General features: G+C 34.2%; 1 protein-coding gene and 1 pseudogene across 5 annotated transcripts; one reads left to right on the forward strand and one right to left on the reverse strand.

The window, feature by feature from the left end:
* The first annotated feature begins 1,577 nt into the window (after nucleotides 1-1,577).
* Nucleotides 1,578-20,208, forward strand: LOC143553802 (casein kinase 1-like protein HD16). Of its 5 annotated transcripts, none has more exons than XM_077043703.1 (17): nucleotides 1,578-1,764; nucleotides 2,714-3,133; nucleotides 3,219-3,344; nucleotides 3,901-3,974; nucleotides 4,069-4,138; nucleotides 4,223-4,278; nucleotides 4,370-4,441; nucleotides 4,549-4,643; nucleotides 5,156-5,222; nucleotides 5,305-5,434; nucleotides 5,526-5,744; nucleotides 5,847-5,977; nucleotides 16,770-16,944; nucleotides 17,030-17,120; nucleotides 17,216-17,373; nucleotides 19,627-19,815; nucleotides 19,887-20,207. In XM_077043703.1, the coding sequence occupies exons 2-17, from the start codon at nucleotides 2,759-2,761 to the stop codon at nucleotides 19,944-19,946; spliced, it is 2,088 nt and encodes a 695-aa protein (XP_076899818.1). In that variant the 5' UTR covers nucleotides 1,578-1,764; nucleotides 2,714-2,758; the 3' UTR covers nucleotides 19,947-20,207. The 5 variants fall into 5 exon arrangements, with proteins under 5 accessions (XP_076899818.1, XP_076899817.1, XP_076899819.1 ...); XM_077043702.1 differs by lacking the exon at nucleotides 5,847-5,977 and adding an exon at nucleotides 15,797-15,927; XM_077043704.1 differs by lacking the exons at nucleotides 16,770-16,944; nucleotides 17,030-17,120 and adding exons at nucleotides 6,820-6,994; nucleotides 7,079-7,169 and having other exon boundaries at nucleotides 1,581-1,764; nucleotides 19,887-20,206.
* LOC143553776 (GDP-fucose transporter 1 pseudogene) lies at nucleotides 17,475-18,097 on the reverse strand (annotated as a pseudogene).
* Nucleotides 20,209-21,591: the final 1,383 nt, after the last annotated feature.

Genomic DNA, 21,591 nt, shown 5'->3' on the forward strand with positions numbered 1-21,591 from the left:
ATTATAATTAAAACTGCAAGATAAAGTCTCTCTCTCTCTCTCTCACACACACACACATATGTAAGTATATTATGAAATTGACGTGCTAATTGTAAGAATCAAGTACAGTAATTATATATTTATATATAAAAGTAGAGTAATTATGTAATTACATCATAGAGTAATTACATAATTATTTGTATATATAATTATTTTACTTGATTCTCACAATTAGCACGTTAATTTCATTTGTATATGATCTAAACGCTCTCTCTCTATATATATATATAGATATATTTATATGAGTATAAATTCATATAAACAAAAATAGTAAACAAGTGAAGCCCAAACTAAAAAAAATTACCCACCAACTAAACTCAAGCTTTAGGGCATGTTTGGGATTGAGGTGAGAAAGTGCTTATGGCTTTTGGAGGAGACAAAAAGACTAAAAAGCCCCTCTAAAAGCACCTAAAAGCATCAAAAAAGCCTCTCCAAAAGCACCTAAAAGCATCAAACAATGCTTTTAGGTGTTTTTGGAGGGCTTTTTAGTCTTTTTGTCTCCTCCAAAAGCCATAAGCATGAGGGGCTTTTTAGTCTTTTTGTCTCCTGCAAAAGCCATAAGCACTTTCTCACCTCAATCCTAAACATACTCTATGATTTTCATTTAAAGACAACTAATATACTTTCAAATCTACCCTTAAATTACAAATTTTTTTGATAACAACACTCCACACTAATAGAAAGACAAAATCTTATTCAACTTCTTTAATAACATCCTTAAATTAAACTAAACTCAAAATCAAATTAACTACTTTAAATTTTCCTACTCTACTCACTATACTTTAATTTTTATTATTTTTTTGTTTTTTGTTTTTCTTAAATACATTAAACTATATTTCATTATAATGACAATTTACTAAAGCAACTTAATCAACCGTAAAAGAGTAGCAATATTTCCTTTTTCTTTTTTTAAAGCGTTTAGAACTTCATATCCCCAATATTTGAATAAGCATTTATGAGACGGGTGATTTTGATGTTACAAGACGGACTCACCCAAGAACATCATAAAGAAGAAAACCCGTAATTCTAGGAAAATATCATTAAATTAGGTTTCAAACCTAAAACTTTTAAAATTTTAAATCTTAACCTCAACTCCATGTCATTAGACCAAAGTTCAATGGGAATATCAATATTTTTAGAGATTGCAAACGATCTAAAGAGCATTTAGAAGACCACATCCCAAACAATTTAACACCCTTAAGTTTTATTTTATTTAAAAATAGAAAAAAGAAAAAAAGAGCATTTACAAGACCACATGTGTTTGTTCTCTACTTTTGAGTGGCAGTTTCAACATATATTCAAATTAAAATAATAATAAAATAAAATTTTAAGACAAAAAAAAAAAAAAAACACAGATTGAAGAGAGAGAAAGAGACACCGATACCAGCCAGCCGCAAACACACAACACAATTTCATCGCTAATTTCATCGCTTACAAATAAATAGAATCTCTTAATAATATTAATAATCCGATTTTCTCTTCCTTTTGTCCTAAAATCCCAAATCCATCCATCCATCAATAAACGATTATTTCATTTCACAGAGGTTTTCATTTTATTATTATTTGAAGTTTGATTAGATTAGATAAGGTGCTTCATGAACTGACGGATCTGAGAGCGGATCGATTCGTAATAATAATAATAATAATAATAACAACATTAGGTTTTCGTGTCTACCGATTGCTGAAGCATTTGTTTCCGATCGTATCGGTTTTGCAGTTCCCGAGGTACGATCTGTTTTCAATTCATTATTTTTTACTAAAGTAATTGGAGAATAAATTTAACTATGTGTGATTTTTGAACTGTTGTGGTTCATTTTTACGGTAATCGGATAATGTTTCGAGTGTAGATGTTGTTGTTTGATTATTGAATGAGCTGAGCTAAGTATGTGTGTATTTATTTTAATTTTTGAAATGTTGTGGTTGATTTTTACGGTAACCGGAGAATGATGTTTCGAGTGTAGATGTTGTTTGATACTACTAGCTATGTGTGTTTTTGAAATATTAAATCGGAGAATGTTATGTTGTTTGATTATTGGATAAACTAGCTATGTGTGTTTTGAAATGTTGTGGTTGCTTTTTACAGTAATTGGAGAATATTTCGAGCGTTTGATTATTGTTTGAGCTAACTATGCGTGTTTTTAATTTTTGTGTTTTGAAATGTTGTGGTTAGTTTTTACAGTAATCGGAAAATGTTTCGCGTGTAGATGTTGTTTGATGATTGAATGAACTGGATATCTGTGTTTATAATTTGTGTTTTTAGATGCTGTGGTTAGTTTTTATAGTAACCGGAGACTGATGCTTAAACTGTACATTTTTCGAGTGTAGATGTTGTCTAATTATTGAATGAACCAGCTTTAAATCGTTTAATCTGGAATTACATCATTAGTTTCAGACTAGTTTCATTTTTTATTTTGTTTCTATATTTATACATGATTAAGATAGGTTTTGAAGGCTTAATTTTTGGTTGGATTGAAATGTGATGTATTTTGTTTGTTTACTATCTCCGTGGAATAGATGTGCTGTCCCCAATAGAATCAAAACCCTAGAGCATTGAGTGTAGAATCTGCATAAATATCTTGTTTTGCTAAAAATACTACTTTTGTTTTCACATATAATGTTATGCTTTCAAAGTAAGCAACTTTTCACTTATTTGAATGAATATTTGTTTATGTAGGGTTGCATGGGGAAATTGAGGTGGATATAAATTGCATGGGTGAGGATGCCACAACTGCGTAGTGGGGCCCGTAGATCAAAACGGATTGGAGATCTTCAGCAAGGCGCAGCTCAACCTGTTGAAGAAGCTGAAAACATTGCTCAAAACCGAACAACGAGAAGGAAAACCGGTGGTGGAAGAGGACGTGGAAGGGGTAATGCTGCAGCTGTAGGGAAAGGGAGGCCAGCTGGCGGCAGAGGTAGAGGCGGCGCTAAGTTGATTGATTTAGACGCTGAACCACCTTGTGACGTTGTTCCAAACGCGGTTGTTGAACCGGTTGCTAACGGTGTTGGTGATAATAATATCGGTATGGAGGGTGGAAGTGCGGATAGAATAGTTGGAGTTGAAGAAGAAGGAAACGCAACTCCTGTTCCCGATAGGGTAATATTTAATATTTAATAAAGCATATTTTATTAATATTCTCTTTTATGGCTTATAAATGCAATTTATTTTTAATTTGATGTAGGTACAAGTGGGAAATTCGCCTATTTATAAGACGGAAAGGAAGTTGGGGAAGGGTGGTTTTGGGCAGGTCTATGTTGGTAGGAGGGTGACAGGTGGCAGTGGTAGAACGGGCCCGGATGCAGTTGAGGTATGCTACTAAGCTTGTAAATGAACCGGATGAACACGAACGGGCCATATTCGTGCTTGTTCGTTTAACTTTAACTAAACAAGCTATTTTGGACGAGCAATTAAATGAATGGGGTTTTCTTGTTCGTTAAAAAAATTAGAGTGTTTGTGTTTGTTTGTTAGTAGTATAAATGAATGATTCACATACATACACGAACATACAAAATGAACAATCATGAGTTAGCGAATACCAATTAAAAATAGGCGTGAACATCAGTATGTCGGGTCTATCAAGTTAATAAATCTAGACTAAATTGTAGTGGGGCCACAAAATTTAACTGAATTATGTATACGGACTTCAATAGACGTAAACTAACAAACATAGATGAACGTAAATGAACGACTGTAAATAAGTGTAAATGAACCAACAGGGCATGTGTTCGTGTTTGTTTGTTGATTAAATAGAACTTTCCGTTGGACAGCTCACAAATGGTTTACTAAACGTGTGCTTTGGTTTGTTCATGATAACCGATGATATTTAACGTTTATTTTGTTTCTTGCTTTTACTTCTTTTATAGGTAGCATTGAAGTTTGAGCATCGTAATAGTAAAGGCTGCAATTACGGGCCTCCTTACGAGTGGCAAGTGTACAGGTACATGCCAAACCCTAATTGTGTTAACTTTTAAAAGCGGTCTTTAGTGTTAATGATTATGATCTAATTTATGTACATTTTTTAATGCAAAAAGTTCATTAAACGGATGTTATGGGATTCCATGGGTCCACTACAAGGGCCGACAAGGCGATTTCTACATTCTGGTGAGTTTTGATTTTAAACATTTCACCTTAATGGCCCGCGTAATTTCCCGAAAGTGTAACATGATAAAATTTAATCTTTATCAGGTCATGGACATGCTCGGTCCGAGTCTTTGGGATGTTTGGAATACTCTAGGCCAATCGTAAGCTAAATAATATTTTAATCCCGTTGTTGTGCATAAAGTTTTATTTTGTTGCTATTTGTTAATCAATTTTATTTAACTTGTTTCACAGGATGGCACCAAATATGGTAGCTTGCATTGCTGTTGAGGCAATATCTATTCTTGAAAAACTTCACTCAAAAGGGTAAGATTTAAGATTTATTTACATGCCTTATATTTATATGTTACATGTTAAAACATAGTTTATATATTTCATTTTTTTGTTTAACAAAATAATTGTTTTATGTTAAGGTTTGTGCATGGAGATGTGAAACCGGAAAACTTTTTACTTGGCCAACCTGGATCGGTTGATGAGAAGAAGCTATATCTTATTGATCTTGGCTTAGGTACGGTGTTGTTTTAAGTGTTCTAATCTAAGGGTGTGTTTGGGATTCCTAATTTAAGTTGAAAAGGCTTTTTTGTAATAAGTTGAAAAGGACTTGTGACTTTCTAAGAAGGAGTTTCCAAAAAAGTGTTTGGATTAATTTATAAGCCAATAAGTCAGTAAGTTGTTTTTAAAACGTGTTTGGTTTTAGCTTGTTGATGTAAGGGTGTAATGGTTAAAGAGAGCTGGATGGAATGAAAGGGTGTAATGGGTATTCTGAACCTATAAGTTGACAAGTTACCAAATCCAAACTTATTGGAAACCCTTTTTTTAGCCTTGTTAATAAGGAAAAAAGGTAAAAGTCCTTATGTGTTCCCAAACACTGTATAAACATAAAAAAGGACTTATTAAACCTTCATAAGTCATAAGGAGAGAGGGGGGGGGGGATAAGGAATACCAAACACACCCTAAATTAGACTACGAGCTTTATTTCTTATTAGCATAATTAATACTTATGATCTTTTGTTGTTTCAGCTTCAAAGTGGAGAGAGTCATCATCTAATATGCATGTTGAATATGATCAACGACCGGATATATTCAGGTTTGTGGATTTTGAATTCAGTTTTATATTTGTTTTAATAAACAAAAGACCGTTTTATTTATTGATTTAACTTATTTGACAGGGGTACAATAAGATATGCGAGTGTACACGCGCATTTAGGTCGTACAGGTAGTAGAAGGGATGACCTGGAATCATTAGCTTACACATTAATTTTTCTAATAAAAGGAAGGTTACCATGGCAAGGCTACCAAGTAAGTTGAAGTTGTCTCGTTTGGCTACATTATTATTATTATTATTATTAATTATCGTGTTACTTAATAATTATTAATCTGAATGTTGTAGGGTGACAATAAGAGTTTCCTTGTTTGTAAAAAGAAAATGGCGACTTCGCCTGAACTCATGTGTTGCTTTTGTCCCGCCCCGTTTAAACAATTTCTTGAAGCGGTTACAAATATGAAATTTGATGAAGAACCGAATTATGCTAAGCTTATTTCTTTCTTTGATTCCTTGATTGAACCCGTTACATCTTTGAGACCGATCCGGATTGATGGAGCTCTCAAGGTTCTTTTTTTTTTCTTTTGTTTAAATTGCTTATCCGGTTTCATATATGATTATGCACTTGTACTTTTTTAGTTATTTCCTGACATGTTTCTGTTTTACTAGGTTGGACAAAAACGAAGTAGATTGCTAATAAATTTAGAAGAAGATGAACAGCCGAAGAAGAAAGTGCGTGTAGGTAGCCCCGCTTCGCAATGGGTATCAGTTTACAATGCGCGTCGCCCAATGAAGCAAAGGTAGGCTTGTTTATTTGATAAACAAACAAACATGGACGCATTTTTTTTGTTCATTAAGTTAAACAAACAAACATGAATGCTTGACTCGTTTTTTCATTAATGTTCGTTAAAGTTCTTCCATTAAAATTTGTTTATGTTTGTTTGTTTACATTTTTTTAAGTTTGTTCGTTAACATGTTCATATAATTTCTACAATTTAATTTTGTTTTGTTAACATTTTTAGCCCATTCCATTTATAACATTTCTTTTGTTGATTTAGCTGAGTCATGTTTGTTCATGCATGCTCAACTATGTTTGTTTGTTTACATTCGTGAACCGTTCATTTATATTATTAACAAACGAACATGAACTGCTCATTTTCTTAATGAACGGACACAAACAAGAAAACCATGTTCGTTTAATTTATGTGTTTGATTATTTGTTCAGTTAAAGTTAAACGAACAAAGAATAATATGTTTCGTTCGCGAACCACTCATTAATGCTGTTAACAAACGAACAAACATAAACGAACACCTTCATTTTCTTAATGAACGAACAAGAGAACCTTGTTTGTTTAATTGTTTGTGTTCGATAATTTGTTCAGTCAAAGTTAAATGAACGAAAACTAACACGCTCCGTTCGTGGTCATTTAGTTTATTTACAGGCCTAGTTATATATTCATGTATACTGGTAACTTAAGTATTTTAAAAAGGAAGCAATCGTTATAGCAATACACAGTTACAAAGAATCAAGGAAAGATAATTGACTTAGGTCATTGATTTTATTAGTAGATATTATTTTAATGTAGTCATTTGATTATTTAAGAACACCTTAATAATTATTTTTTTAATCTTTTTTGCACAGATATCATTACAATGTTGCAGATTTGAGATTAAGTCAACATGTAGAGAAGGGTAACGAAGATGGTTTATACATAAGCTGTGTTGCATCTGCTTCAAATCTGTGGGCCCTAATTATGGATGCGGGAACTGGTTTTTGCTCTCAAGTTTATGAACTCTCACCTGTTTTCCTCAACAAGGTTTTAGTTGATTCTATAGCTCATGTTTTCATATTAAACGACTTTAAATAATAAATAACTAATAAGAATTTACATATTCATCAGGACTGGATTATGGAACAATGGGAAAAGAATTATTACATCAGTTCGATTGCTGGTGCTGCCAATGGAAGCTCGTTAGTTGTTATGTCTAAAGGTTAGAAAATTTTGTTTAGTATTTTGTGATTTCTTATATTGATAATAAGGGACGGGTTTACATGTGGCATTTTGTATGTGTCGGCTATTTCAGGAACACCTTACACACAGCAGTCGTATAAAGTGAGCGAGTCGTTTCCGTTTAAGTGGATCAGTAAAAAGTGGAAAGAAGGTTTTCACGTGACTTCTATGACAACAGCTGGCAGTCGTTGGGGCGTTGTTATGTCCAGAAACTCTGGATTCTCTGACCAGGTTTGACCATGATTTAGTTATTATACTTTTAGCGTTTCTTAAGTCATTTTCTACTCTCATGACAAGCAAGTGCATGCACTTCATTTTTTTAACATGTCAAATGAGAAAAATAAATAAATTGACTAAAAAGGAAACGGATTGTCATTCTTTATTCAATAGAATATATCATTATTGTAATAACGTGAGCTGACAAGTTTTGACTTATTTATTTATGAAAGTTCTGATTAAAATTTTTTTTTTCAGATGTGTCAAATAAAAAGGTTTAATTCTGCTAAAAAGGGAATGGGTCGAACGTGTCAGACTCATCACATTGAGCTGTGTTTTGTGACAATATCTTTTGGGCTCAAACCGAAACTAAAACAGAAAATTTAGTTTTTGAGTTTTTTAAAACAGTTCTGTTTCGGTTCTGTTCTGTTCGGGTTCACTTTCGTTTGTTTGGTTTTATCATCTGTGCTTGAAAATTTTTTTGATCAAATTAGTGAATTTGTGCTTTAATTTCTTTGTTAATTAATACTTAATTAATTGATTATTATACTTTTAGGATAAATTTTTTTTTTGGTAACATTATTTATTAAGTTATCGTAAAATACTTTAATCCGGGTTGGTTTGATTTTTTTTGCTTTTCATTACACGTGAAACCGAAGCCGTTTTGTTTGGGTTAGGTTATTTCTGTTTGTTTTCTTTTGGTATAGAAATCATAAATAATGAATTATATATTTGTAAAATAAAATATGACCTTTCTCAGTTTGACCTGTTATCATTTTTACCAATACAAAAACCTGTCCGTTTTGACCTGCTGCTAATGTCGTTGACCTCAGGTTGTGGAGCTCGATTTCCTGTACCCGAGTGAAGGAATACACCGTAGATGGGAGAATGGGTACAGGATAACATCTATGGCCGCCACACCTGATCAGGCTGCTTTCATACTAAGCATCCCGAGGCACAAAGTGATGGATGAAACCCAAGAAACTTTAAGGACATCCTCCTTTCCAAGCACTCATGTTAAGGTACTAGTGTATTATATTATAAACTTACAAAATAGGTACACATTTTGCTAACACCGGTTTTATACTATTTTTTAGGAAAAATGGTCAAAGAATCTTTACATCGCGTCCATATGTTACGGTCGGACTGTTTGTTGAAGGGTGTGGGAAGTGCACTTTATTGGGCTTTTTTTAATGGGTTCGTAGTATTGGCGGTTAAGTGCCGAATGTATATCATTTTATTAGCTATGGTGTGAAAAGTTGATAATTGAAGTGGAATGATGAAAGAAAAGGAAGAAAGGATACCGATAGAAGCTAGAGATATGTGTGCCATAACTTAAGAATATGTGGTTTGTAGCCTGGCTTGGTTTGGTCCATAACTTCTGTACTTGAAATGCTCTATGGGATGGCGAAATTAAAATCGTTCGACTATTTATAATGTCTTGCTTTTGTGATTGTGACTGTGATTGTTATGTTTGGTTGAATGAGTAAGGCATGTTTTATATTTAGGTTATGGTTTATGATTCCTTCCTGGTTCGTTTGAACCTGAATAAAAAGTGATGGCGGTGTTGCACCATATGCAGCTTGTGCTGAACTTGTATGCGTAAATTAGGTGTAAGATTGGCATGACTCAGGTGATGTTTAGTACGAGGTTAGCTCAGTCGTCGCTGGTTTTTGAAAAGGGTGGATGTTTAATCATAAATCCGCTTTTCACCGTTACAATACCCGTCACAGTGTCACACCACTTCTACCCCTTCGAACTGGCCTCCAGCAACCACTACCACCACCATAATTCACGTCTACTAAAAGAAAGGACTTTCTCGAATCGTAAAATAAGCTTTTACATGAACTTGACAAAGTTTTACATGAAAACTATTAGTCCCACACGAAGTTTGTGAATAAGTGATTGTCTAATAATGAGCAAGGAATATCCGTCTTTCTACTAAAGAGGATGTATTGAACTCATAATTCATTAGATACTTTTTATGAATGTTAACTGAACCTCGTAAGTAAATTGCTCCCGGTTATTCAATCATTTGATAACCAGAGTCATTATTTGATAAATGACCACTATGAATCAGACTCAATAAAATTTGTTTAATCTTTTTAGTCGTTAAGGTGGAGAAATGAACAAAGAATTCTCTTTTTTCATCATCAATCGAATCACTGTTTGCAACACAGGATTCTATTTAATCATCAATCCAGTCCCCGTTCTCGTTTTTTTCTTTTTCTTATCAATGAATAGATCTCTTTACTTGTATGACTTAGATGTCTCGTATTTCTCGAAAAAGTGTTTCGATTGATGAGATTTGATATTATTCTTATAAGATCGATGATATCAATGAGATAGATAATCAAATATTTTTTTCTTAAAGCGTCTTGATTTGACCCCATAAGCGGGACCACCACCCAATAGCATGTTGCCTCCTAGAGAAGCTCCTAATTGTTTCAGAGCAACTAGAAATAGATTCTTTAAACGGAAAGAATTCGGTTCGGATGCAGGATACCTATATAGAAGTTTTCGCAACTCAGTCTGTAACTCACTAGAGGCCCCGAAAACAAAGAGAAGATGTGTACAAACGAGATATGCAGCAACAAGAAGGAAAATGATTGCATAGAGGAACTCCCGAACATTTGTCAGATGTGTCGATATCAATAGTGACCCGTTATTTCGATAAATCATATCTTCGGATAGAAGAAGATTATGGAAACACTTACTCGAAATCTCACTTGTCAAATTACATTGTGGAAGACATTTTTTTCTGAAGAATTCGCCATTATATATATGATCCATGCATAATATCATGAAAAACTGAATACAAATTTTTTGTTGCTACTTGGTACCGGCAATAGGTCTAAAAAAAGTATTTAATTATAAAAACTTCAGACTTATGTTCCTTGTCGAAGTAAGGAACCATGACATGTATGTTTGGAATAGATTCCATTTTGAGAGAGTTGAATAAGCACTATCTTGTTGAAAAGTTTTATACATCTGCCCTTTCTCAACACATTCTTTAGACAAAGACTTCATTTTTTCCTCTTTTCGGATGGTAAAGATTTCTCAGAACATGGAGTGTGATACAAACCCATGTTTAAATTGAAATTGAGATACTGATACAAGTTCTTCCCTACTGAATCAAATAGATTCATATATGAAAGAGGTTGACAATAAGTTCTTCATAATTGACTATTTGTCCCTCTGTTAGAGGTGTTACAGAAATGTCTGCGATTGAATAAATAGCTATACGAACGAATGGATTGGATCGAGTTGGAAAATGGAAAGATTTGTACAAGTTATAAGTATAATCACCACTTTGTGGAAAACGACCTTAGGTATGAATATGTTGGGTATCTGTGACCAGATTGCTGAAATAGTAACTCCCCCCCCCCTCCAAAAAAATCATGTCTTTTTTTACCGACGCACAAAGAAATTATTTTGTTGTCAATGAATAAGATATTGAGGAATTGTCCACATGTAAAATCATAATTATTGATACGCGTCTTTTCCACATAAAAGGGGAATCTTTTGTTACAATAGAAGCAGAAGTGATGTGGATTGTTCAAGAATCGAAGTTTATTTCTTTAAAAAAAATCTCAATGAACGTCTATGAAATGATTTCACGGGATTCAGCCAATTGTATTGATCAAGGAATATCATTGAGAAATAGGAATCCATGTTATCAAAGGATTTCCTGCGATTCTTTCTGCTATGGAATGAGTCAATCATCCACTTTGGTATCTTATTGAACAAAAATGGTAATATTGTTCCACCATTAATCAAGAATTTCGATTTTTGGCAAGTCTTACGATCATCCAGTAAGAAGGGTTTCAATTTTTCAAATGAAAGATTTAAAGACCTGTTGATCATATTGTGGATCTTCGGACTTTTCAATTCATAGATGTAGATCTCGGACCTATGAATGGGGATATTCCCGAAGCTAACAAACAAAAAAGGCAGTGAGTTAGATAAAAAAAGAAGCAACTTTTGGACAAAAAGAAACGAAGTGGCTTAGACAAATATTTTATGTCGACAACCTCAGACCAATCAATCTAATATGAATTAATACGTAATCGATCGAACAGTACTTGATTCGGCTCTTCTGCTTGGAAACGAAATGTTCCAAATGTTCATGGAAATTATGTTACAATTTAGCAAAAACTGTTGCGTAACAGAAATTTCTATTGTTTGGCTTTCATGTAAATACATGTAAATACTCGATTTTTGATCGATTAATAACACATGATGTCTTTTTTGGCATATCACAAATTTATTTTTGGTATTTTTCTTGGTTGCTATACCAAGTGCTGGTATCTCGAGGGCCATGACAAAAAAAATTGATACAAACTTCACTTTTTGAGTTTACTCTTTCGGCTGCTATATCGAGTAGTGGTATTGTACCAATAATGTAACAAACCAAACCGATATCGACCGAATACCACACCACGTAACAAAGTGAACCTCATTATTTGTCTTGAAATGAGATGGCTGTGGCTAGTTCCCAAAATTACGCTACCCGATACTAATTCTGTTTGGTTCCCGATTACTCGTTTCCAAGTTTATGGTCAACCCAAAAAACCTCTTCCGTGTTTCATACCAAAATAGTGCATGCTCATTAGTTTACTATTCTATCACATATATTTTCGACTTTGCTATTCACACTCCATTGATTTCAAGTTATATGACTACTCCACCTCCAAGTTCCTTATTTATTCTACTAATTAATTCTATAGTTTTTGTTCAATTCTACATGTTTATATTCGATCCTATCCATTTCTGGTCTCTATATTGAATCAAATATTTATTTAATTTTAAAAGTTTTCCGGGTCAAATACCCAAAACCCAATAAACCGGGCCGGGTTTGGGTTTTGGGTTGTAAATTTAAAACTAAAATACTAGTCGAAACCATATTGGTCTTCCCCGCTTAAGCTACGCCGATGCCCAGAGGTACGTAATTCACTCTTACTTTTGCTTCAATTCGATTCGATTCGATTCAATTCGATTCAATTAATCATGTTTTGACATCAAAACTGTTATTATCAATTAGGCATTGTAGGAAAATTAGGGCTAATTCATTTCAATTAAGCTATAACGAGTGCCGGTACCGGTATCTATGTTATCGGAACCGATGATCACTCCAACTTGAAAGCTTCTAAAGTAATGGCTGATCATTTTCATATAATTAATAATAATTTTTACTCAAACGATCCACCTCACATTCTAGGTTTAGCTGGATCCGGTTGATTATGCTTAATTATATCCTTACCATAAGAGCAAGATCCTCATAAGAAGCGCGTATTCGTTTTTAGGTTCTCTTTCGGTTGCTATGCAGAGTGCCTGTAACGAACCGAATTCATACAAACTTTAGGGGCTGTTTGTTTGGTTATTAATGGGACCATTAAGAGGTCAGGTCTGATTCTGTCAGATTTCAGAGCGTTTGGTTGACTTAAACACCACCTCTTAATGGTTCAGCTCCAAAATCTTGCTGAAGACACATATACTTTTTTAAATTTTAATGTTAACTATTAGTTTATGATTTGAAATAATAACGTGTTTATTTTTTTTTATTCTTTTCTATATTTATCAGTTTATTACTATAGTATGTACTAACTTATTTGATTTGTTTCTTCTTATGTGTCGTTTAATTTGTTAGATCGTGATTTGCTAGTTTGGTTCAAAATAAATTGTTGGGTTGCTATTTTGCAGTATGTATTTTGTTGTTGCTAGTGTGGTTCAATTTGGTTCAACATATTCAGTAGATTGCTTGTTCAAACTGAGTGTTTGCTAATAGTTCAGAGGTGTAAATAGTCATTTTACACAGTTATTCAGCACTTACTGGTCTCTAAACCATTCGGGCCTCTTAGTGGTTCAACACGTAATGGCTCGGCACTTGCCACACAACCCGTTAGTTTTGAGTTTTCTTTTTTAATTACTATATAAAGTGCTGGTATCGTGATGATGCTTACTGAGTTTAGAAGTAGATACACGTAACAGAAACCTGGAGAGTACTTTTAAGAACTCGTGAATATAAGTTTTCAAATCACTTGCTTAAACCCTAGCCCAAAGGTGTTTTCTCTAGCAGATGAATTTTGTTGTACAATTGTGGTTTGACACATGGAGAGCCGTATCACTGGATTGAAGGGAGCTAATTGCAGCCTGATGTTGTTTCCAAATTTTCTTCACTGATGAGCTTTGAGCGGGTTTCATAGAAGGATGGCAGAGGGACAGTTCCTTCAAGAATCTGTGCTAGGTTTCGTTGAGACCCGTGATCAGTTGAATCACAAGCCTTTCTTCATCCACTGGTGCATTCACATTAGCAAGCTGATTTGAAAGCATTTTGAGAGCCTGGTAATACGCTGACATGTTTGGAAAATCATCCAAACGGGTAGTGGCAAACTTTCAGCCTAGGTAAACGGCTTGGGTGGCTTGATTGTCTTGGAAAATATTGTCCAGAGTGGTCCAGGCGGTGGACTGTGGTTTCAAGATGGTATGCAATAGGTCGTGAGAGATGCTTGCATAAATCCACTGGAGCACGATAGCATCCAGTTGATTCTATAGTGCTGGGGAGTTTTGAGAGCGTCTTTGTTCGTAGACGAGGATGTAGCAACAGTAGGAGTGGTGGCCTTAGGATTGATATGGTCAGAGACCTCAGAAGCTCTGTAGTGAATTCTGAACAACTCAGTCCACGAGTTGTATTAGGAGCTTTTTATTTCAAGAGCAAGGGGGATAAAGTTCTTGATGTTGGTAAACGTAACAGCGGGATCTGTTTTATCCATTGAAAAAGAAAAGGATTGTGATTGAAGAGAATAGATGGGTAATCGGAGCAGAGGAGGGAGGCTGACGGCTAGGGTTAGGGATTGGCATTTAGAGAACCGATTCTGGCTGCGATACCATGAAGGCAAATAACGTTCGATGATTTCATTGATGTAATCCCTAAATATATATACATGGATCTCTTCTCTATTTTAGGGAATGAATCATATTCTAATACAAACCCAATCTATTCTATACATATGATATATCGGCTATTAGTTTCTGATTGTGTTCATTTATGTCCGTTTATCTATGTTTGCGTTTGTTTACGTTTGTTCATATATGTTCGTTTATCTTTGTTCATTTATGTTCGTGAACTGTTTGTTTAGATGTTAAACGAACAAACATGAACATGCCCTTGTTTGTGTTCAGTCAGTTCGTTTACAGGTCTATTTATATTCCTTGATTTTGGTTTTGCTATCTATCTTGCAGCATTATGGAGTTTGAAAACCCAATAAGTGATGAAGGCCTACATTCGGATATAATTACCACCCTTCCTAAAAACATAATCGAAAGCATTCTAAGTCTAATTCCGCTTCGAGATGCAGTGAGAACTAGCATCTTGTCAAAGAAATGGCGGTATAGCTGGCGGAGCATGCCTAAACTTGCATTTACAAACAAGCTGGTCAGAGTACCATCTTATTCTGGTTGCAAACTGTTGAATTGTAAGCTGGCCGGTGCCATCTTCAATGTTTTGTTATTACATGACGGTCCGGGCATACTAGAGTTTAACTGTCATCTTCATAAGGAATCTGAGTTTCTCCAGATAATGGGTTATCTTGCAAGGTGGAATAAACTGAAAGAACTGATATTTTGTAATGATATTGTTAATAGATTGTACAAGGTTCCCGTTTCTTTCTTTTCGTTGCAAGGACTAGAACGTATAGATCTCCAAAACTGTACTTTTGATCCACCATTGACATGTAACGTATTTAGTCGGCTGAAAAGCATCACTTTTAGGAATGTTGAGGTTTCTGCTCAAATACTTCAACGGTTCCTCTCCAAGTGCCCGCCGCTTGAGTGTCTCTATTTGGTAAGCATTCATTTAGAAGTTCTCTCATTTAATGGTGACATTATTTTATATAAAGGTATTTAAATGCAGGGACATGATGTCCGTTCAGAAGTTGACCTTGTAGCAGGAAACGAGTTTGCGCCTATAGCAGGAGGAAACGAGTTTATGCCTTTAGCAGGAGGAAACAAGTTTACGTTTGTTGATCTTTTACGGTGTATGCCTAAGATTCAGTCATTGGTTATCTCAAGCTATTATATGCGGGTAATATTTTAGATAAAAGATTAATTACATCTAACGTGAGAATATCGGGTTTACTAATTTTGACTTTTATATTCGGTTAAAGGACTTGTCTGCAGGTGGCATGCCACATAACCTTCCAACTAAAGTCTTCCTTCTCAAGAATCTGACTTTGGTTGTGCGTTTGATGGAACAAAGCGAGATTTCTTCTGCTCTTTGTGTCATCAGTAGTGCCCCTATGTTGGAGAATATTGAGTTTATGGTAAATAGTTATGTTGTTATTTATAGTGGCGGTTCCTTATACTTGTATTGACATGTTTCTGTTTTACTAGGTTGGACAAAAACGTGGTAAATTGCTTATAAATTTAGAAGAAGACGAACAGCCGAAGAAGAAAGCGCGTGTAGGTAGCCTTGCTTCACAATGGGTATCAGTTTACAATGCGCGTCCCCCAACGAAGCAAAGGTAGGCTCGGTTCTCTAATAAACGAACAAATGCGAACAAATTGTTTTGTTTATTAAGTTAAACGAACGAACGAACGAACATGAACACGTGTCTTGTTTGTTCATTTATGCCCGTTGTTTACGTTCACTTATGTTCGTTCGTTAACATATTCATTTAATTTTTTTAAGCCTTTTAAAATCTAGTTTTGTTTTGTTAACATTTGGCGCCCAATACATTGTTGTTAACATTTCTTTAAATTGGTTTTAGCCGAGTCATGTTTGTTCAGCTATATTCAACTATGTTCGATTGTTTACATTCGTGAACCGTTCATTTCTATTGTTAATGAACGTACAAGAACACCGCACATTCTTTTTCTTAACGAAAGAACACGGACAAGAAAACCCCGTTCGTTTAATTGTTCGCCGAGTCATGTTTGTTCAGTTATATTCAACTATGTTCGATTGTTTACATTCGTGAACCGTTCATTTATATTGTTAATGAACGAACAAGAACACAGCACATTCATTTTCTTAACGAAAGAACACGGACTAGAAAACCCCGTTAGTTTAATTGTTCGTGTTTAATCGTTTGTTCAGTTAAAGTTAACCGAACGAACACGGACATTTTTCGTATGTGAATCGTTCATTTATGCTGTTAACAAACAGACATAAACGAACAAGAGAACCTTGTGTGTTTAATTGTTTGTATTCAATTATCTGTTCAGTCAAAGTTAATTGAATGAACCCTAACACGTTCTGTTTGTGTTCGTGCGGTTTATTTTGTAGGCCTAATTATATATTCATGTATATTGGTAACTTAAGTATTTATTAGCACCTTAATTGTTCTTTATCTTTTTTGCACAGATATCATTACGATGTTGCAGATTCTAGACTAAGTCAACATGTAGAAAATGGTAAAAAAGACGGTTTTTACATAAGCTGTGTTGCATCTGCTTTAAATCGGTGGGCCCTAGTTATGGATGCGGGAACTGGTTTTAGCTCTCAAGTTTATAATCTATCACCTTTCTTCCTTAACAAGGTTTTTGTTGATTCTACAGATTTTTTTTTTCATATTAAACGACTTAACATAATAAATAAGTAATAAGAATTTCTATTTTTCTCAGGACTGGATTATGGAACAATGGGGAAATGATTATTACATCACCTCGATTGCCGGTGCTGCAAATGGAAGCTCTTTAGTTGTTATGTCTAAAGGTTAGAAATTTTGTATATAATAATTTGTGATGTTTTATATTAATAACAAGGAATGGTTTTATATATGTCGTTTTGTATTTTTATTATTATTGTAGGAACACCTTACAAACAACAGTCGTATAAAGTGAGCGAGTCGTTTCCGTTCCAGTGGATTAGTAAAAAGTGGAGAGAAGGTTTTCGTGTGACCTCTATAACGACAGCTGGCAGTCGTTGGGGCGTTGTTATGTCCAGAAACTCTGGATTTGTTTACCAGGTTTGACTTTGACTTCACTGTTATACTTTTAGCATTTGATCATTATTTTAATGGGTAAAAAAGGAAACGGATTGAATGTCTGTATTCCATAGGTTATATCATTATTCTAATAACGTCTGGAAAACATAAAAAGCATGTTTATGCCAAATCAAAACATTCCTACCCACCGTAAGCAACTAATCACAACACCTGTAACAGTAAATGCAGTCGCTGATATAGCTTTCCCACACACAAACCTTAAAAAGGTGATCATATGTGCAAATACACGACAACGAAACCCAAGTAAACACTACAGTTTTAAACAAACTCCCATTATCATATGCAATGGCAGAAAATACATCCGAGTGTTCACCTGTTACAACCCAAAGCAATGGAACCATCATCAAAGATAACAAATTGATACTGTAAAGTGTAAACAAACCTCATGTATTCAACCCAAGATTTGTAACCATTTAAGTAGTAACTGGGATCAGAAAGAGAAAAGCCCCTGGATATGCAGTCAAAGTAAAGCCCAAATCGATTACAACATAACCAATGCCACCACCCAATGTTATTAAAATCGATAATAATGTATGTGTTTAATGAAATTGATTGCCTTCTTAATATTGTATCAGCAAGTGCTATCAAAAGGGGTTAATGATCTAAAAACTATAAATGTGTCAACATTGGCACGACACAACATATGGGTGTTAGTGAAAATTGCCAGATTAAGAATGGCGTTGGTAAGAATTTGTTAGCGGTTGCCTACACGACATATTGTGGGTCCAAACCAATCAAATGAAAAAAGAGCTAAAAGGAAAGTTAGTTACTGATTTTATAAATCTTTGAAAGTATTGTTTAATGATCGCTATAGCAATTTTAAAGCTCGTCAGGGGTTTGCTTGTCAAATGTCATTCATCAAAATGAGGGTGGAGTATAACTTTCTGTGTTTTTATAAATATGTGCTTCAATTTGCATATGGATCCTGCCTGAGTCTATATGATCCCAACTCATAAGGAGATTCAAATTAGTTTACAAACTTAAATAATATTTTACATTCATAAGTTCGGAAATCATGTTTACAGTTTGACTTTCATGGTCAAGTTGTGTGGTGTGCAGGTAGGGAAGCATGATAAACGGTAAACTACTTGTTTTATTCTAGCCAACTTTTTTAATTTGACCCATTTGAATAAACAGTAAGCAACCCTAGTGAACACATTTAAAAGAAAATAAGATAAGTAAAATACATAGAAAAAATAACGCTTTACAACACTATCTCCAAGATATCTACTTACCCAATACTACAGATGTTTTACTTTAAAATGGGATACATAAATATAGATATATATCTCAGTAAGGGAACAAATTAATGCTAAATGATGCATTTAACCAGCAATTATATAACATAGACAGGCTATTCAAATAGTGCACACACCGTTAACCAGCCTATAACTATAGTCTAATTTCAAAAAAAAGAAATTATCAATAAATGAAAAACACTTGCCTTTTCTTCCACCTTTTGTTGTTTAAGGCTTTAAGCAGCTTCTTTAAACTCAAATTTACTCCCAACAACTCTGGATTATGTACGCTGATTGAATTGGAAATGGGAAACGACAGCGAGCTATGAAAAAGGAAAAAAAATAAAAACAATCAACTGAAAAGTAATATACTTCTAACTGGGGCAAATGGGTCGAGGTCCTAGATAACATATAAAACTGGGTCTTTATGGTGCATCTGTGTAAAGGGGTCGGGTCAACATAAGAGTGAATAGATCATGTGAACACTTAGGAAACAGAAGAAGGAATTAGTTAGAAATATCACAGACATCATTAAAGCATAAGAAAGGGAAGTGTAAGAGAAAGTGGGTTTGGTCTTTTTGGGTAGTGTAATATTGCATCTCAAAATATTTATAAGGTTCATATAAGTAGTTAGTTTTTATCTAATTAGCAATTGGAATGATGTTACAAACAAAAAGGAAACAAAACTACTGCAGCCATGGCTGCTGTCACTTTTAACAAAAAAAAATGAAAATAGCAGTTAGTTTGGTATTTTTGGTTTTTGTTACACGAAAATCGAAACCGAATCAAAAGTTCGGTTTAGTGAAAACGTAAAACCAAATAGTCGGTTTGGGTTCAGTTTACGGATTGTTCATATTGGTTACACGCACATCCCTAGTTGTATCTGTATTTTAATCATAAATAATAAATTTTTTTATTTGTAAAATAAAATTAAAAGTCTGACCGTTTTGACCCACTGCTGATTTCACGACCTCAGGTTGTAGAGCTCGATTTCCTGTACCCGAGTGAACGAATACAGTGTAGATGGGAGAATAAATACAGGATGACATCTATGGCTGCCACACCTGATCAGGCTGCTTACATACTCAGCACCCCGAATAGCATATTGACGGATGAAACCCAAGAAACTTTAATAACATCCTCCTTTCCAAGCACTCATGTTGAGGTACAGGTGTATTATAAACTTACCTTGTAAGTACAAATTTTTCCAACACTGGTTTTATATAAATTTTGTAGGAAAATTGGTCGAAGAATCTTTACATCGCGTCCATATGTTATGGTCGAACCGTCGTGTAAAATGGACATTGAAGAGAGAGAATGAAAGAAATCAAAGGAAGAAAGGATACCGATAGAAGCTAGAGAAATGCGTGCCATAAATTATGAACATGCGGTTTGTTGTCTGGTTTGTTGTCTGTCTGTCATGGTTTGGTCGTAACTTCTGTACTTGAAATGATAAATGTGTGCCATAAATTATGAACATGCGGTTTGTCGTCTGGCTTGGTTTGGTTCGTAACTTCTGTACTTGAAAGGAGTAATGGGATGTTGAAATTAAAATCGTTTAGACTATTCATCATGTTTTGTTTTTGTTTTTGTGATTGTTATGTTTGGTTTTATGAGTAAAGTCCTTTCCCGGTTCATTTGAATGTGAATGAAAGCTGATGGTGGCGTTGTGCCATCGAGAAACTCCTCGATTCTATCGGGATTTGGTAAAACGCAGCCTGTGTTGAACTTGTAAGCATAAAATCGTGCGGGATTGGCATGACTTGGGTGATGCTTAATAAAAATTTCAACTTGAGATAGTTTTTTTATGTTCTCGGAGTTTTTAGGTTATTTTTCAGTAAGTTACATTGAAACAATTAATCTTTTAGCATCCAAATAACACTTTTAAGCTTTTTTGAAAACTAACACTTTTAAGTTACATTGAAACAATTAATCTTTCAGTAAGTTACATTATAAGCTTTTTGGTCATGTTTAAGAAGTGACTTTCTCACATTCAAATAACACTTTTAAGCTTTTTTGAAAACTAACACTTATATCCTGTAGGTGACTTTCATGCTTTCTAAAGTAACCCCTAAATCTTCTGTTTTTGCAATTTCAATTTCATGCACTTTATTTATTTTTATTTTACTTTTTATATAGTGGTATTTAGGTTAGTGGAGATCATGGGTAGTTTTTAATTTCTTGTTATTTAAAGATCATGGATGTGAAATACAAGGGAGATGATTTATGTTTAAAAACTTTTTGGCTAATTTTTCTCAATGGATTTTGAGTAAAGTTGATTTGTCTTTGCTAGCTCGATTTGGCTTCTCGAGTGGTGATCTTAGACACGATTTCTTAGCCGGGGTGGTGAATATGTATCTCTGGTTGGTAATCGTAGCCCTTCGGTTTGGTTCGGTGGTGTATCTGTGTCCGAAGACGAGCCGTTGATCTATCCGTTTTATATTCGAATCAAATTTCATATCCGTTACCTGTGATCTTGCCATCAGTGATGCTTCATGTGAGTCGTGAGAAATGAATTTATGGCGAGAGCCAAATGATTTATGTATATGTTTACTTTGTCATTGAGAAGCGTCGCCGACTAATTCATCAAATGGATGTTAAAACTGCATTCTTGAATAGTAAACTAGATTAAGAGATTTAAATGAAACAACCTGAAGGCTAATTTGTTATGGCTTATTGGCTTACACGATTTATAAATTAGTAAATTGTGGCTTAAACAAGCTCCTAAATTAATAAAACATTGTGTCAAGTGAAATCTGGATTAGTAAACGTATGTGTATGTTTCGGTTACCTACATGTCTTTAAATGGATAACATGGGTTCAATCTATTGAGTGTGTTATTATTCTAATATTTGTAATCATGTAATATACTAAAGTGAAAATTCAACATAATATTATTTGGGCCTTGGAATTTATACATGGGTTTTAATTGGATTAAACA

The sequence above is a fragment of the Bidens hawaiensis genome, unplaced genomic scaffold, assembly GCF_021521415.1.
Source record: "Bidens hawaiensis isolate Kalapana, Puna unplaced genomic scaffold, B.hawaiensis_p1.1 tig00017358_1, whole genome shotgun sequence".
NCBI classification, from domain to species: domain Eukaryota; kingdom Viridiplantae; phylum Streptophyta; class Magnoliopsida; order Asterales; family Asteraceae; genus Bidens; species Bidens hawaiensis.